The 18715-nt window shown below is 50.2% G+C and overlaps 1 protein-coding gene across 1 annotated transcript in view; it reads right to left on the bottom strand.

The window, feature by feature from the left end:
* Positions 1-18715, bottom strand: part of ABCA13 (ATP binding cassette subfamily A member 13) — a 322891-nt gene that overhangs the window by 195512 nt on the left and 108664 nt on the right. The window contains exons 30-32 of the mRNA XM_046020270.1: positions 16337-16427; positions 8160-8336; positions 6319-6625 (exon numbers count right to left, since the gene is read on the bottom strand). Of these exons, the coding sequence (XP_045876226.1) occupies positions 6319-6625; positions 8160-8336; positions 16337-16427 (575 nt within the window). The remainder of the gene's footprint in view (positions 1-6318; positions 6626-8159; positions 8337-16336; positions 16428-18715) is intronic.

Here is an 18715-nt window from a genome sequence, read left to right as displayed (position 1 = left end):
GTCATTGGTGATTGATTCAACCTGCTTAGGAGACAATTCGCATCACTGTCCCCAGGCACAAAACAGACCCAGCCTTCAGGACACCTACACACTCCCGCTGGACCCAGAGCTCTGCAGAAAATGGAAGAAAATATAAGTCAGACGTTCACAGACGACAGCGTGAAAGGGCAGCGGAGTGACCAGGGGGTACGCGTGCTCCCACACAAAATGTTTATAAGCACTAAGTGGCGATTACTAGTTCCCTGGGGGCGTGAAGGGCATTCAGAAGGCAGGAGACCTTGCGGGGAATAATGGGACCCGTGTGATCCTTGGTTTTTCTTACCGGGCTCTCGATGGCTGAATGAGATGTGTGGGAAAATGTGACCCAGTGGCTACTGGTAACAGGGAAGACTGAAAGAAATGGGACACACCATGACCTGGGGTTTGAACAAAACAGCTCTGTGGCCAGCAGGGAGATGGGTCCATAGGAACTTTAAGGAGCATGAGAAAGGATATAAATCTACATTTCTGGGGGTACCTGGGAGCCTCCGTCGGTTGAGCGTCTGCCTTCGGCTCAGGTCATGATCCCGGCGTCCTGGGATGGAGCCCATGTCCGGCTCCTTGCTCAGCGGGGAGCCTGCTTCTCCCTCTCCCACTCTCCCTGCTTGTGTTCTCTTGCCCTTTCTCACTCTCCCTCTCAAATAAATGAATAAATTAAATCTTTTTTAAAAAACTGCACTTCTTCTTCCCACCCTCTGGTGTCACCAGCCAATTCTGCACATTCTGGTCCCCCTGAGACGTGGGGGTACGCTGGGTTTGGGGGCACAGAGGGAACTTCTGGGGCTTGGGACTCCCAAGGTCATCAGGAAGGTCAATTTCTGCTGAAACATCAGCTATTCACCAAGTACAGGAGAGAGGGGTTTCATACACTTACTTGAAGTTCATCTCAAGGAAAAGAAACAAGAAAAATGTGTAGCGTGAGGGGCCTCTGGCTGGTCTGCAGGGGGAGCAGGCTGATTGCTTTGGAAAGTAGGAACTGGACATTTCCAGCTCACATCCCCAACAGCCTTCACACAGGACTTCTCTCAAGACAAATCAAAGTCCAACCATGGGGTCGCTGCTGTCACTCAGAGACCCAGCACGCAGACTTGCTCCTTCTCCTCCTCCTTCCAGGACCGTCTCCAGCCCCTGCAAACCACAGGCGCCTAATAGACCCGCAAGGGGACAGTAGGTGCGCTTTCAAGGACCTCGCGTTTTGTGTATAAAACAATTCTGGAGCATTGATAGGGTTTTCATTTTGCTGGAAACCTTTTTAGGAAGTTGTCTTACTCTCTGGAGCCATGAATTAACATTTGACATTCTTTGTGTTCATGAAGTCCCCTGGAGCTCCCACCATAAATTGTCCTGCGCTAACCACCAGGGAACCTTGGGGCTGGAAGGAACCTTACATTGTACTGTGTCCTGCTCCCACCCAAGTCTGCCATCCCAGAGGAATTTTTCCCAGTGTTAGCCCCTCAAAACATCAGCTCCAGGGGCTGCTGGCAGATTATAAAGGAAAGAGACAGATGGAGGGAGGAAGAGGAGGGGGGGAATGGAAGGAGGGAGGCGTGGAGAAGGAGGGGGTAGGATCAAGGAGAGAGGAGGGGAAGATGGAAAGGGGAGGGATGGAGGAGAGAGGAGAGAGGTGGGTGGTAGAGACGGAGGAGGTGAAGAAAGGGGGGGGGAGAAAGGGGAGGAGAGGGAAGGAGGGAAGGAGGGAAGGAGGAAAAGGAGGAAATATTCATTATTATCTCTTCCCTCCTGCTCAGCTATTCTCAACAGATCCTATACTAAAAACAAATAACACAAAATAATTTGAAAAGAGACAAAACCCTCTCTTCTGCTGCCCGATTCCCACCGGCTTCTCTCCCTCCCCTCGCATACAGTGGGCTCCTGGGAGGCCCACACTCAAGTCTCCGGGTGTGCAGTCCCTACCTCCAGCTGCTCCTGACCCCCCTCCCCACGCTGGCTACCTTCCCCTCCACAGAGGCAGCTCCTGGGGCGGGGCCCAGGGACCCACCTGCCCCACGTGGGAGCCTCACCCACCGGCCCCAGACCGCTCCCAATGCCCATTCCAGCCCTGGGACAATAGCCCATCTCGATGTCTCTCCATCACACCGTCCTCAAATCTGTCACCTTCCTTCTGAAAGCAACCAGAATCGGTCCCCGTGGTAGACCAGGCCACAGTCATGTGGGGAAACATGTCAGCCTGCTAATGATGAAGGCCGTGCCAGCCTTCATGCCATGAGTCACTGGCATCACTCCAGCTCAAAACCCTCCAGCGGCCATACACGTCCCTCAGCTCACTGGCAGCCGGGCTCTCTGTGGGTAGCTTTAGGGTTCCTCTCCCACCCTCACACCCTTGTGCATTCTACTGCAGGCTGCCCCTGCCCCAGGGCCCTTGCACTGGCTGCTCCTCTGGTCTAGAGCACATTTCCCTGTGTCTCTGTGAAAGAGACAATGCGAGAGGGGGTAGGGAAGGCCCTGGGTGGCTCAACTATTGAATCCAGCTCAGGTCATATCTCAATGTTGTGGGGTCAGGATCCAGCCTTAGCCGGGAGCTGCTTGGGATTTTCTCTATCCTTCTTCCTCTGCCTCTCCAATCCCCCTCTCTCAAATAAATAAATATATATCTTTTAAGAGAGAGAGAGAGCAAGCAGTCCTGTAAGAGCCACTTGTGCTGAGCCCACGTCGGTGAACAAGAGGTCATACTTAGCCTAAGTTCCAGCCCACTAGGAATGTACATAAGCTTTAACCGGTCAACCTGGGATTATCTGGTCAGCAGGAGAGCGAGCCCCGGAGATACCCCTTGGGCTCCCCTTGCGGGGGCAGCCTTGCCTGAAACAATGCGTTCTTTGCTAATAACTTCTTTAAAACATTCTCATTTTGCCTTTAAAAGCCTTCCCCTTTCTACAGCTCTGGGCGCCTTCGTATTTGCTGAAAGGGACAACGCCTAACACCTGATTCATGAATCCCTGAACAAAGTCCATTTGATCTTTAAATTTACTCAGTGGAATCTTTCTTGTTTAAGATTGAATGTCACCTTCCTGGCAAGGCTGACCTTAACCCCATTAATAATTCTCCTGGCACTCCTGGCCACCCTCATCCCCAACGGCCGGCGCTCACCTCCTCCCTGTATTCAACTCAGGCTGCTTCTTGTATGTGTGGGCCGCATCCCTGAGTTCGGGTGGAAGAGCAGGGATTCAGCCTGTCCCTTCACTGACTCACCCAGGTCTCAGACCGATAAACGGTATAGAAATAGAGTTGAACAAATAAGTCAACTAATGACCACATGATTCGTCAGGCGCCAAACGCCACAGCAGCCTATGTGTAAGGGTGTTGTGGGGACGAATGACCTGTTTCTAGGTACTTGGAGAAATCGACTTTTTATGATGCTATCTTCTCAGTCGGATCTCGGGAAGACAGCACTCTGTAAGCCTCTGTCTAGCTAGTGATTATATGCGGACCGTGTAATCCGCGAGTAGTAGGAAGCTACTGAAAATGTCACATGAGTGTGCTCTGTGGTCGAAGCCGGGCTTCAGGACCGTCCCTCAGGTGGCCGAGTGTCAGGATCTTATAGGATCTCCATGGAGCCTCAGGCTCCTGCCAGTACACCCAACCCTCAAGAGACAGGCACCTTTGGAAACTATAAATGAAAGAAGGATATAAAAGGCCATGAGAGTCTCCAAGGCTTGGCTCTTTCAGAAAAGGACAGTACGACTTCACCTCCTTCAAAGGAGTAGAGTAAGACTTCTGAGAAATAGTGCTGTGGGAGCCCAGGGAGGGGATGAGTAAAAATGAGTCCATAACCCAGGATTGTAGCAGGATACACAGATCAGGCAGCTCAAGGCAGAAACGTTTCCAGCCACTGGGCCGAGTGTCCCGCGGTGTATATGTACTATATGTTATATATGCGTATATATATTAGGATACATTACATACAGATACATACACATTACAGATACATATACAGATGTGTATATATACACATATATGTAAGAATATTACTCAGCCATAAAAAAGGATGAGATCTTGCCATTTGCAACAACATGGATGGACCTCAGGGTATTCTGCTAAGTAAAACAGTCGGACAGAAAAAAACAAATACCACATGATTGCGCTTATATGTGGAATCTGGGGGGAAAAAACCAACAACAACAACAACAAAAATAAACAAACAACACTAATAACAAAAAAAAAGAGATTTGTAACTACAGAGAAAAACTGGCAGGAGAGGGGAGGGGGATGGGCAGAGGGGGATGGGCGGAGGGGGATGGGCTGGAGACTGACGCACTCCCCGCTATAAACGAAGTAAGTCAGGGAGATGCAACGCACAGCCTGGTCCATAGCACTGTCCAGTAGATGGTGACAGACGGCGACACAGAACGTGGGGAGACCTGAGTGACACGCAGAGTTGGGGAATCACCACGCACGTCCAACAACAGAGAGGATCCAGGAAGCCGTGACAGCGGAATCCCGCCAGGGCACTCAGCTCACTCCAGCCCCCGGCCCAAGTGGGCCTCAGCTCCAAGAGCTTACCTGCCATCAAGGGGTGAAGAGGCACATGTTCGCATCCCTTTCCACCCCTAAAGTCTGTTCACCAAGCACCACGGTCAGCACAAAAGGAAAGCAGACCCCATGGGCCACCTTAGACTCGCCATGAAGCTGCTTGCAGGATTGGGTGCTGTTCTGTTCTGCCTAACATACCCCTGGGGGACCACCCTGCATGGGGGCGGGTGAGGCAACCCCAGCCTCCTCCTATGCAACAGACCCAAGGGAACCGCCTCTCCTCCCCACACGCCCAGGTCCCCTCTTCCACGGTGAAGATCACTAGCTAGACAGGCTTACAGAGTGCCATCTTCCCGAGACCCGACTGAGAAGACAGCATCATAAAAAGTCGATTTCTCCAAGTAGCTAGAAACAGGTCATTCATCCCCACAACACCCTGGCACATAGGCTGCTGTGACGTTCGGCGCCTGATGCTTTGCCAGAAAAAGGCTTTTTCTCAAATTCTGCTCATGGTGCAGCTGCCGCCAAGAAAAATAATGTAGGAGCAGAAAGCAGTGGCTGAAAACGTTCAAAGCTGAAACTATCATCGCTTTGAAAGGAAAGAAATGTTTTCATCTTACGAAGGAGGAGGTGAAGGGGCTTCACAGTGATCTGCAGAGTGAGGCAGCCCCTGGGTTAAAATGACACCCTGGTCTCTGTCTTTCTGACCCTCTGGTCTGTCTGCCACGCTCTGGTCCCCCAAGAGAGTCACTGTCAGGCGGACACAGCCTGTGCTCAGGCCACTATGGGCAGGCTCCCCCTGTGGCACCACCTTTGGCTTCGTGAAAATGCACTAGTGAGTTATGGTATGGAGAGCACGTGCCCAGACAAGGAGGGCATAAGACATCAAGACGCTCATCCTGCCAGCGTGACCCCAGTTCCCCGGCTTCTGCGTCACATGTGTCCCACTAAAGGACGGCATCTGCTGCCTGCTCTCCTAACCAACAGATCCCAGGTGGTCCACCTGATGACCTCCCCTCTGGCCCTTTCTTTCTGTGCTCCCCAGCCTAGTCTGGGCCCGGGACAAGAGGCTAGAGGAAGAGCATCGCTCAGGGCTGAGTCTCCCCACCTCAGCCACGTGGCTGTCAGGCCGCTGACCACCTGATCGCACCCAGGGGTCCACATCCCATTCAGACACGCCCCCTACTCCTTTTTGTGAGGCCTGCCTGGCCTGCCCCCCACCTTCAAGTGCTGCGGTCCAGCTGCTCTAGCCTGTAAGTGACCACCCCTTCTCTCCCGCAGGGACAGCACCAGCCAGGTCACCAATGAACTCCTATGTATTCGTAGATTGCCCCACGCATCCCCAAGCCACAGTCCCCAGCCTCTGGGGATCCCCCTCTTCCCCACAAGTAGGCCGAATATTTCTGGATTGGCACAGGAGAGGAAGTGACCTCTTCTGTTTCCCTAGCTCAGATGGGAGACATCTGGAGTCCGACACATGAAACCCCTGTGACTACTGTTCAGACTCTGTTCAGACTCGCTCTGAAGGGTCTTTAGAGCTACGGATGCCTGGTGTCAAATTCAAAGTCCCACAGGATACCGTCATCTCAACAATCACTCCTGTGTCTGGACGGCCCCAGGTGTCGTAAGTCAATCGTAAGCAATTAGAAGGGGAAAAGGACTTTCTTTAAATGCTCTTTGGAGTGACTACAGAGAAGCTCCAAGACTTCCTCTAGGCAGGGGTCCAAACTCAAAGCACATCCCTCCATAAAATGGGGGCACGGGTGGGGTAGCTGTGTGGTGTCTACTCACAGGTCCCTGGTGTGGCATGGGTACGGCATGGCCTGTGTCTGCGCAGCCGGTTCCACGTCCTCCCGCCCGGTCTGCACCAGGATGATGGCTCTCTCGATCATGTCTTGCAAAGGGACAAAGATGTAGTTGTACTTGAACCCATCGGCTGGTAGGCTCTGAGGATGAAACTTCCAGGAAGGATTTTTCACCAAGTCTGTCCTCATGCTATATAAGATGCTGGTCCGGATAGTGTAGGTGACGTGGGGTGCCAGCCGCAGGGACGGGGCCCCCAAGTTCCTGTCCACCAGGGAAGTGTTGAATATGACACCTGCCGGCAGAAAAGGGAAGACAGGGGTCATCACACCCTAAGGGCAGGAATTGAGGGAAGGTGGATGAACTGTACATGAGACTCAGCCCAACCCCATCTTGGGGAACCGACCATGCCCTGGAGAGGCATCTCTGAGTCTCGCTGTCAGGCAGGCAGGCAATGCTATATAAACATCTGCTGTGTATCCCGGTTATTTGTAACAAAATAACCTACCAGTGTAACAAAATGATTTCTCTTGTATCTTTCCAGGACTTGAAAAATGACAGCAGGCTGCTCAGATAATCAGACTTTCCTTTTCTGGGATACAAATGCATGCATGAGAATGAGGCATGGAAGGTGCAGTTTTGGGTTGTAGAAGGAGGAGATTAGGGATGGAAGGAAGGCACAGGGACTGTGGTCAACAGTATGGTGACAGGTGGTGGCGCATCGCTTGTGGTGAGCCAGGCGGGACGTAGAGTCATCACATTGTACTGACGTCATGTGTGTCAGCTAGATTTCGATTTCCAAAAAGGAACCAATGTCTTTGGGGTTGTCGATCATTCATTTTTTTTAATTTAAATTCAATTTACCAGCATATAGTACATCACTGGTTTTGGATATAATGTTCAATGATTCATTTGTTGCATATAAAGATCATTCAAAATGTGAACATAGGGACTCGATTCAGGCCCATGAATTCTCTGAATTTCGTACACAGTGTCTATTGGGGGTGGAATGGGACCCTCCCGAGGTTCACATGTGCAAGTCCTAACCCCCAGCAGGTCAGAAGGTGAGCTCACTTGGAGACAGTGTCCTCACAGAGATAGTCAAGTGAGAAGGAGGTCTTGAGGGCGCTGTCACCCAGTAGGACTGGTGTCTTCCATCAGGGGAAATGTGGACACAGGCATGCACAGAATCAATATGGTAAGAGACCCAGGAGAAGGTAGCCATTGACATGCTGAGATGGTCTCAGAAGGAGCCCACCCTGCTGACACCTGGATCTCAGACTTCTGGCCAGAACCAAGAGAATATAGATTTCTGTTGTCGAAGCCATGCGGTCTGTGGTCCTGTCATGGGGCCCTTAGCAAACTCATACAAACCCAGATTTAAAAAAATAATGCGATGTTCATTCAGGACTGGAGAACACATCATGTATCCTGAACCAATAGGCATGAATGAATGAAGTTGGACTGGCTGTTGTCTCCCCCTTCCCTGCACACTCAGGAAGTCAAGATTCTATGATAAAAGTCAAGGTGATGTGAGCATAACTTTAACCAGAAAAGATACAATTTTATCATGTGAGATTTAACGGTAAAATGACACCATAAACTAGTGAAAACAGGTGCTGGGAATGGCGTGGGGCCAAGGATCTGAGACACAGACAGACAACAACTCATCGACTCATGGTGAGTCTTTCTGCCTGGTTTCGTTCTGTTGGGAAAGGAGGTCTTTTTCTTTCTGAGCCACTGGCATACACGTTTGGGGGAAATACGCAAAATGGCAAGCCCACCAAAGCCGGTGCCAGCAAGCGTGCATTTTCTCACGGAATACTTACTAGCCAAGAAGCTGTTCTGTCGCATAAGCTCGCGGGCTTTCGCCTCCAGGCTGGCGACGGACTCCAGTGCCTGGAAACGGTCCAGTACCACGCAGGAGGAGAGGTTCACCAAGATGCGGCCGAGGACACGGATGCGTCCGGCACCTCCGTGGGCAAACATCTTGTCCAGCTTCCCTCCTGAGGACAGTAAGCGGGACAGGACGTTACAAGTTCTCTCAGCCCCGGGGAGGAAAAAATCCCTTCCTGAGTCACACTCTGTTCATATGCAAGATGGGCTACCCAATGGCTGGCTGTCAGTTCTGCCTTTTGGGTTTTGGTTTGGGTTTGTTTTTTGGTTTTGGGGTTTTTTTGGGGGGGGGTTGTTTGGTTTGTTCTTTTTTGTTGTTGTTGTTGTTGTTGTTATTGTTGTTGTTGTTGTTGTTGTTTTAAATAGGCTCCAAGCCCAAGGTGGAGCTCAGATTTGTGACCTTGAGAGCAAGAGTTTCGGGCTCCACCGACTGAGCTGGCCAGGTGCCCCAACTGTGCTCCGTGAGCGCAGTCCCGTGATGCCATTCCTTACATGGGAATGAAAAGCCGTGGAAGCTCAGCGGGTGAGCCTATGGCCCAGGGATGCCGGGCGGTGGGCGACACACAGAAGCAGCCAATCGGGGGCAGGCCCGTGAGCAGCACGGAAGGCCTTGCACACAGAACCCAGCAAAAAAAGACCACGTTACTGTTCCAACCTGGCACCGAGGAATTCCAGAAAACATGCCTTCACCATCACATAAGGCATTTTGTGAAAGTCACTCTCTTTGTCATATTAACTTTGCAGAGACAGAGACCCGGGATCAAGGGGCATTGCCACCAGGGAAATCCAATCCTAGTGCCCTCTGCCAGGTTTGTGCCTTTGAAATAGAAAGACCTGGGGAGTAAAGCGGGCCCATTTGTCAGCACAGAACGTGGAGGAGGACATGGTACGGGAGCTCTGGCTGCAGGGAAGAGCTGCACCACAGGTCAGAGAGATGTGGGAAAGCCAAACGACGCAGAAGAACACGAGAACCCTGCCCAGGAAGGGAAATGATTACAGAGGTGTTCAGCATGATGATAGGGAGAAGATAGCGATGATCGTGGATGATAGGGAGATGCCACCAGACCCACCCGGGTCGGCGATGTCACTGCGTCACCATGGGCTGGGGCAATGTGTCTGCAGTCCACTGGGGCAGGCCACCCCATCCCCCTTGGCCTCCTTCCGTAGGAGACCCCCAGAGACTAAGTTGCTTCAGACTTCATAAGGAAGAAGGGATAAACGCCCATGGAAACACACCGACATGTTTCTACACACCTACGACGTACACAAACACAGTGAATCGTAGAACCACGTAGACATAAGACAGCAAAGGGGCAGCTCTTAAACACCATAGTGGCCCTTCCCTCAGCCACCGGACCCACTTCCATAAGGACCATCCCTGAGCAGATTTTCTGGATCCCAGGCCGAGACACCGGGCCTGCTTCCACAGGGCCGGCCATTCTCTGCTGAATGGGAGCCCACAGGGGTTTGGTTGAAGGACAGCCTCTCAGTCTGGACCACATCTGCTGCGGAGACGGAGACACAGCCGGCCTAGTATTGGGGAAAAGTGTTCGGGGCCTCACGGCCAAGGGTCAGATGGGGTACCCACCCCCCGCTCCCTGAGAGGCAACTGTGTCTGCTCAGCCCTGACACCCTACATTTCTTGCTTAGGGAACAGGGATGATGATAATCTGTTCAGTGATATCTTGCTAAAGATTACATGAAATAATGCTGTAAGCCTTCGGGCACTCCTGGTGTTCAGAGCATGCCGAGCACTCGATCAGTGTGTCCTAATACCACGGTTATGAATATATTAGGGAAGATCGATCCCGCCAGAGGCACAGACAGAATGTGCATCCTTGATCCAATCAGATATCAGCTTACCAGACACTGGCTCAGAGGACAGCACGGGATCGGAGCGATGCCCAGCCTGGGGGGCAGACTTCCAGATCGCCAACCCCCACCTCCACCCCAACGGAGACAAAGCGTTCAATCCCAGTTTGTCTGCTGTAGAAACACAGATGCCAGGCTCTGCACAGCTGGCTCCATTCGGCCAATGCAGTGGCAGAGCCGAGGCCAGAAACTGTGCGTTTTTCCTCATCGGGTCACCCTGGTGACTCCAACGTGCACAGCTCAGCCGAGCAGAGCCATGCAGTGCTTCTTGGGCGTTACCACCCGCGGACGCCCAGCGCAGGAGACTGGAGGGCAGCCAAGGGAAGGATGCAGGGAGAAGACAGGACCCCAGGAGAGCCCTTACAAGAAGAAAATTTTGTGAAATAAGTGATATCCCCCCCCCAGGAAAATGTTATAATCTAGCCTCTTCCTTTTATTTCCGTATAAAATTACATCTCATTTTCCTGCAAATGCTGAAGCAGAGGTGATGCTTTTGGGCGAGGCACCACGTTGACTCTGTGACTCTACGGGCCCTGGAACACCCTGTAAGAAGCATCCACGCACCACATTCTGGAGGCGTCATTTACATGAAATGTGGCTGTAAGGGTAGGCGCCCGTGCATGTGCAGCTGCTGTGCCCGGCGCTCTGTGGGGGGTTCCTTCTATTGTTTCTGGAGCACGGTGGGTGGGAGGCTGAGATCAGAGGTTTCCGTGTGCAGTGACACACCCCGGAGCCAGCAAAAGCCACAGCATGAGACACACGGGCAGGGTGGGGGCAGCTTGGGGCACCGGAAGAGTGACACCATCCCCGCATAGTAACTGCTGCAGGGAGCCCAGGAATGGTAGCGGGGAAGTCAGCAGCACACGGCTCTGCCCCTGGCGCAGCTCTATGTGATTCCATGTTTTGCACTGGAAAGTGATTTTTTTTTTTTAAAGATTTCACTTGTTTACTTGAAAGATAGAAGAAGAGAGAGGGCATGCACATGAGCAGGGAGGGGGGACTGAGGGAGAAGGACAAGTACATTTGGGAGTTTGACACAGGGCTTGAAACCATGACCCTAAGATCATGACCTGAGCCAAAATCAAGAGTCAGATGCTTAACGGACTGAGCCATTCAGGCATCCCCTGTATCAGAAGGTGATTTTGATCTGCAAAGTTCCATCATCCTCGTCTTCCATGGGAGGAAAACCATCTCGCCTGTGGAGTTGTTCTAAAGTAAAGTTTGTTCAGCGCCCATGTAAGAAGTGTTCACACTGACAGTAAAAACTGCTGGAGAAGAGATCCAGGCCCAGTGGGCTCCATTTAATCCTTCAGGATGATGGCAGACAGAACAACTAGAAAGCGGGAAAGCAAAGCATGCATTGTGAGGGGCTCCTGGTATGCCTGCTGCTCGCTCTCTTGTGTTGGAGGGACACCCGCAGAGTAGGGAATTTTACAGGACGGTTCCAACCAAGGGCGTGTTTGCATTGCAGAGAACACGTGCTCTGTAAACTCACTCACTGGAGTCTAATTCAGAGCCACGCCTGAGGGCGGCTCCCGGGCCTTTCCCACCAGACAGCATGTTTGGGAAACCGGGAGTATAACCCAGAGGGGCCAGTCCTGCTCCTGCCCAGGCAGGGGAGTGGAGACTCGGCCCCACCTGCCATTGACATGGGCTTCTGACTCCACATGACCAGAGCCGGGCAGCCCATCAGCACTCAAGCCAACAAGGCAGATGGAGCCGGCAGGCCAGTGCCCAGAACAACGACAGTGGCCTCGTTCCATCAGGGACCTTGGGGTGAGTGCGGGCTGCCTCGAGTTAAGACAAACAAGGGGCACCTGGGGGGCTCAGATGGTTATGTGTCTGCCTTCGGTTCAGGGTGTGATCCCGGGATCCTGGGGTCAAGCCCCGTATCGGGCTCCCTGCTCAGTGGGGTGTCTGCTTCCCCCACTCCTTTTGCCCCTTTCCCCTGTTCCTGTTCTCGCTCTCTCAAATAAATGATTTTTAAAAAAAAAAAATCTAAAAAGACAAAGGGCTTTAGAGCTTTAGGGCTGCTTGTCCCACTGTGTCCCAGCCAAGAATCTGTTTGAAGTCCTGCCCGTGGCCAAACACAGCCTCCAGCCTGTGTCTCTGGGGACCCTAATCAGAGTGCACTCACAGCCCTGCAGGCAGCTGAGCAGAGGGCAGAGCCCATGGCTTCTCCTGTCGGCAGATCAGGGGGCTCAGCGCATACTCTGCCCTGTTCGGGTCCCCACACCATGAGCTGTGCCGGCTCTGGTCCTGTCCTGATGGCCTGATTCACAGCCCCGTCTCCTACAGAATAAAATATGCCGTCCCGACCACCCAGGAAGCCGGGCCAGAGACTCAGACAACGAGGAGCCCTTTTGAGAGCTTCAGGTGGGCAGCGAACCGAGCCGGCAAACTCCCGCACCCGACCCCAGAGACGGAACGTTGTTTCACCTGAAAACAGAACATAACAGCAGCCCCCACCTGCCCACGGACATTACCAGCAGACTCACCCAGCAGCCCCAAACTAAGCTGACGGAAGAAAATATAAATATCTAACACAGTAGCAATAAAAGACAAAACACAGCCTCAAACTGTATAAAACCTACATTGACAGAACATAAGGACTAACAGACAAGTCCACAGTCTGAATGGGAAGTTTCAACACACACCTGTGAATAATGGATAGAATGATTCTACAAAAAACCAGTAAGGGGGCACCTGGGGGGCTCAGTCAGTTAAGCACCAGCTCAGGTCATGATCTCAGGGTCCTGGGATCCAGCCCTGTGTCATGCTCCTTACTTGGTGGGGAGCCTGCTTCTCCCCCTGCCTACTGCCCCCTCTGCTTGTGCTCTCTCCACCATGCCCCTAACAAACAAATAAATAAAATCTTAAAAAGTAAATAAATAAATGGAAAACCACAGATATTTAGAAAGTAAGCAATAAACTTTCAAACAACCCAAGGATCAGAAACAGCACACTACACTGAATGCTAATGAAAATAAAACATACCAAAACATGTGAGAGGCGATGAGGCAATGTCTAGAGGGAAGCGTGTGATAATAAGTGTGTATACACACACACACACACACACGGAAAGAAAAAGAAGGTGGAAATCACAGATCTAAATCTCTCTCTCAGGAAATTACCAAAAAAAAAAAAAAAAAGAAAAAAAAAGTGACAAACCAAAGAGTGTGAAAGGATAGAACCAGAAACAAAACACAAAAACGTGCCAAAAAATCAGAAGTAAATGAAATAGAAAATAAACACAATTATCACTAAAGCCAAACATTTGTTTTATTAAAAAAAAATTAACAACATTGATTATCCTCTGACAAGACTGATAAAAAAAAATAAAAGTATAAAGAGGGAGAGAGAGAGAGAGAGGAACACAAATCAAAATGTATCTGTGAAACTGGGAATATCCCCACATACCCTTCCGATGTAACAGTGAATTTATACCGTAAAATTGCTCAGGAAATGTTTCTCCCATGCACTCTCTTGTAGACTGACATTTTAAGATATCAACCAGTGAGACACAATCATAAAACAAGAGGGGGGAAGCTGAAGAGCCCAGGAGACTCGGTCTCCCACCTGGGAGAACAGAGCAGGAAATTCCTGGGAGCACTCGGGGGCACCCACCAGCCCCAGTGGCAGGAAGGCAAGCCAGCAGGTATCTGTCCACACAGACAGAGGGATGGGAGGGAACCCGCCCGGGAGGGAACACGCCCATCCCCCACCACCCCCACTCCAGGAAGGGTGGCACACTGGCATGGAGGGCAGGCGACTTGGGGAGCCAGAGAACAGAAAGCCTAGGAAGAGGGAAACATTGTGAGAAAGGAAACATCATTATAACCTGCAGCCTAATTCTGCAGGGAACTGTATTCATCTGGTCCTGATGTGGCTATAAGGAAAACGATCACATCACCGCAGGGGAGCGATGGGGCCAGGAGGAAGAAGCAAGGCTGCATCTCTCACAGCAGGGGAAATGGATTAACTGCTATGTAAAGATAGAACGATACATAATGTATCAGGCCATGATACAAAGATACAATCCACAGAAACAGCTAAACAAGTTTAAAGTAGGTTGTGCTAGGGGCTGGATGTGGAAGGAGACTCTTAGGAACAGGAAGTCCTGAAAGACATGAAGAATCTTTGCAACAGAATCCATTTCTTTATTTTTTTAAGATGTTATTTATTTTATTTTTAGAGAAAGAGAGAGAAACAGCACCACCAGGAGGGGCAGAGGGAGAGAGAGAATCCCAAGCAGACCCCCCGCTGAGCAAGGAACCCGCTGCAGGGTTCTATCCAAAACCCCTGAGATCATAACCTGAGCCAAAACCAAGAGTCAGACGCTTAACCAACTGTACCATGCAGGAACCCCCAGCATCCATTTATGAGCTGTTTGCAGAATACTGTAAACAGTGTGATCATTTTTGTGAAAATACACATACCCATGTTTGCATGAGCCATGCAAATCTGTCTGAAAAATTAACCCCAGGCTGCCTCTGATGATGAGGTTATGCGTAGATTTTTTTTTCTTTGTATTCCTAATATTTCTACAACAGGCATAAATTGCTTTTGTAACAAGCCAACAGTTACCTTAAAAAAGTTAAGGAATGAAATCAAGAGCCTGACTGGACAAATGTTCTCAGAAATTGCTACAAATTACCTGCAAATGTTCCTTTTTTGGCCCCAGGCTCCAGATGCTAGTTCTAACGCAGAGAAATAGATGACCTAACAATTTTATTTTTTTATTTTATTTATTCATTTTTTATGCAATCTCCACACCCAACATAGGACTCGAACTTGTGACCCCAAGATCAAGACTGGCATGCTCTTCCAACAAATCCAGCCAGTGATTTTAAAAGGATGCATGGAGTAAGGTGATCAAATTCTTTATCTACAGAGTTACAGAAAGGAGCTTTGCAAAACATACAGAAGTAGTTTTAATTACTTGAAAAACAACTTAAGGCAGTGACATTTATTTTTAAGTATCATTAACTTGGGGCACCTGGCTGGCTTAGTCAGTTAGGGGACCCACTCAGGTCTTGATCTCAGTGTTGTGAGTTCGAGCCCCACATTGGGTTCTGCACTGGGCATGTAGCAGTTTTATTTTATTATTTTTTTATTTTATTTTATTTTATTTTATTTTATTTTATTTATTTTATTAAATAAAAATAAAAGGGAAATAATTTAAATTCACTAACTTTTCTATGGGAGTAAATTCACCACATCTGTGTTTTTCAGAAGAGGGAAGCATGGTGCTTCCGGCAATGCTCAGCCCTCTGCCCCACACCACAGGTGGCCACCAGCCCCTTCCCGGGCACAGGCAGTGCCAGAAGCCAGAGGCTCCTTCCCTTCCCTCAGGGGACCACCCAGCAGAGCAGGGCTCCTGAGATCCTACCCGGGATGCTCCTGACAAAACCCAATTTAGCCAATGCATCACCATTCCTAACATGTCATCTGTGCCCTGTGCAGTAGTGGGCAGGGGCTCCAGATCCTGGCACAGGACCCAGCTCTCCTGTGTGCTTAGTGAATGTTTGTTAATATCTAAGTGAATTCATGCATTAACTAGGGAGACGCAATACAACCACTGGTGGGCTGATAGAACTTTTTAAATATTTTTTTTTTTTAAAGATCTTTCATTTACTTATTTGACAGAGAGAGATCACAAGTAGGCAGAGAGGCAGGCAGAGAGAGAGGGAAGCAGGCTTGCCGCTGAGCAGAGAGCCTGATGCGGGACTCGATCCCAGGACCCTGAGATCATGACCTGAGCCGAAGGCAGCGGCTTTAACCACTGAGCCACCCAGGCGCCCCTGATAGAACTTTTTAACCAAATTTTCAAGTAAATGTACCTGCTTCCAGTCAACTATTAACTCAGGAACACTCATTTGTTTCAAAAACTCATTGTTTTAAGTCTCATTAATTCTTGCATTTATATCAGAAGCCTTCCTTTTTGATCACGTTCCTTGCTACTCAAGCCCTGACTCCATCGATCAGAAAAACTCCAGGTATGAGGAACCTTGGAGGAAGAGCAACCTGTCAGCGTCACCCAGAACCTTGAAGGTGGAAGGATGAGGGCGCCAGCGGTAGGCCATTAGGTAAGTGGACCGTGCCACGCCCACCCACGTAGAGGACACGCCCATTTATTTACATGGACATGCCCATATACACAGACAAGCCACTCGCCTAAAAGGACACACCCATGAACACGCCCACCCACTTATACCCACACACCCCACCTGCTTACCATAAGTCTGGAGCTTTTTGGTCAGTTTATCAACATCAATGTGCAGTTGGCTCTCTATAAAGTTTCTTATAAACTTGTTCCTCAGGGCTTCCTAAGGAAAATAACACATTGTAAACAAAAATAATCTCATTTCCTCTCACTAAATAATTCTTCTTAGGTTTATTCGAAGTTTCATTATACAAGAAAAAGCCACGTAAAGTGAATCTTGGGCAAAGAGGTTCCAAAAATCATGGTAGATGACAAGATCGTCATTGGTTAGGACGTCACTGTGAAAAACAAGAGTACTGGTTGTGACAATTCAGACTGTCACCAAAATTATGCATGGACACTGAAAACAAAGAATGAAGTAAGAGTTGACTTTTCAGGAGAACTTTCTAACAAAAGGAGAGGGTGATGCTTTATAGAAGCTCATTTAGGGCAACTACCTAGCTGACTCAGTCAGTAGAGCATGTGACTGTTGCTCTCCCGGTCATGAGTTCAAGCCCCATGTTGGGCATGAAGCCTACTTTATTTTTTTTTTTTTGAAGCCTACTTTAAATAAAATAATCCTTAAGGTTCTTTCTGTCCCTCCCTCCTGCTCACACACCCATGGGCACGAGCGCGCTCTCTCTAAAAACAAACAAAATAAACTAAATAGATAGCTTTTTTAAAAGCTCCTTTCCAGTGTGTATTCCACATGCCAGTTGTAGAGACAGGGTCCCTCACATGAAACCACTGTGGAAGGCTTTCTGTATTTCCTGAGCCCACTTTTGGGCCATTGAATGTCGTCTTTGGAAGAAACTCGCAGATCATGATCCGTGTGATCCCTCGTTCGTACCGATGGCTCCAACTCTTCTTTGTCGATGTTTTCACTAAGGAGGGTTCCCCAAGGCGCTTGGAATGAAAGCCTGCCTCCTTATCGATGTCCCCAGCAACGGCCAGCAGCCCACTGAGACCGAGGGGGACACCCTGAGGCCAGAGCCAGGACTCAGCAAGGAGGGGGCTGGCAGAACGGGGGCTGATTCTGGAACTCGTCCATTCCCTAGAGAATAGTGACACGTGACCCTGACTCCGTGTGAGCACACAGCCTCGAAACTTAGGACTTCCAGTAAGAAATTCTCAGTGTCCACCCTCTAAATTCTGGTCTGTGATTCCTCAGCCTTTGCCTCCTGGATGTGAGGATTCTACCGACCATTGCGTACGGATGACAGGATTTCCTTATGAAACACTGGGGCACACTTTTATTTTACTGGAATCCTGTGTATCTTTTGTTGGGCATTCGCCGCAGGCCAAACTGGGGTGGGTACTTCCTGCGTATTGATCATCTATGCTCGGCCACATCTCTGAGAGGGGATCGCTTGCTTTTCACTGAGTAGAAAGGCCGTCCGGGTCTGGTCTGGGGGCAAGAGCCAGGTGTGGAATACAGGCGTCAGATGCTACACCCCCAAGGACTCTTCACACTCCCCAATTGTGACCGCCCCGCTGGGGGATGGAGCACCACTCACCACGCTTTGTCTTCAAAGACGAGAACCTCAGGCAATGGAAGAAGGAGCTGTGTTTCTAACAGGGCTGCTTGGCACACGGTGCTGGCTCGTGGGAGGACCTCTCCCTGGAGCCACGTGGACCCCGGGGTTGGGGCTGGTGGCTGGTGAGCACCTGACTTCGGAAACTCTCCATTTGCTGTTCATGATGTTCCGTGTAATTACTTGCAATGGCAGCACAGACTCTCTCAAAGCCTAAACTATCTACAATCTGACCCGTTAGAGAGAAAGCCTGCTGATCCCAGTATTAACAAATTAATCCGTGAGCAAACAAGCTCCAGAAGAAGATGACAATAGCCCTCGCACTCACACAGCAGGGGCCGTTGAGAACCAGCATCGCAGACTGTCAAACTCCAGGATGGAACTGACGGCTGTCTCTGGGCTCTGAAACCACCTGGGTTTGCCCGGGGCCAGCAGCTCCCTGCCAGGCCCACTGCCGGGAGCCGAGAGACCCCCGGCACTGGACTCCCTAGGGGAAACTGATCGAAGCTCTGGGACAGTTCACTCTACTGCTGGGCTAGACCGGGAATCAAAGCCGGCCGGGCTGGCTCCTGAGCTACGAATCGCTTGGACTACTTGTCTGGTGAAGAAACAGACCAAACAGAATAAAAAGGTGAGCGTGATTTCTCCTGCCATCCGATTTAGGGGACTTCCAGTTACAGAAATGTCCCCAGGTTATGATGGGGCCTACCTCCTGTGAAGTTCTGAAGTTCACGGCTGTCAGGCAGGAGTTGGCCATCTTAAACCACAGCCCCCAGTGATCTGGAATATGTTAGGTTGTAGATACAGAATGTCAGGGAGTGATCACTGGCCCTTTAAGTAGACCCACAATTGGAAAAGTACGTAAAACCACTCAGAA

Source organism: Meles meles, chromosome 10, assembly GCF_922984935.1.
Source record: "Meles meles chromosome 10, mMelMel3.1 paternal haplotype, whole genome shotgun sequence".
NCBI classification, from domain to species: domain Eukaryota; kingdom Metazoa; phylum Chordata; class Mammalia; order Carnivora; family Mustelidae; genus Meles; species Meles meles.
Note: the sequence above shows the minus strand (reverse complement) of the source record. Positions and strands in the feature narration are given on the sequence as shown.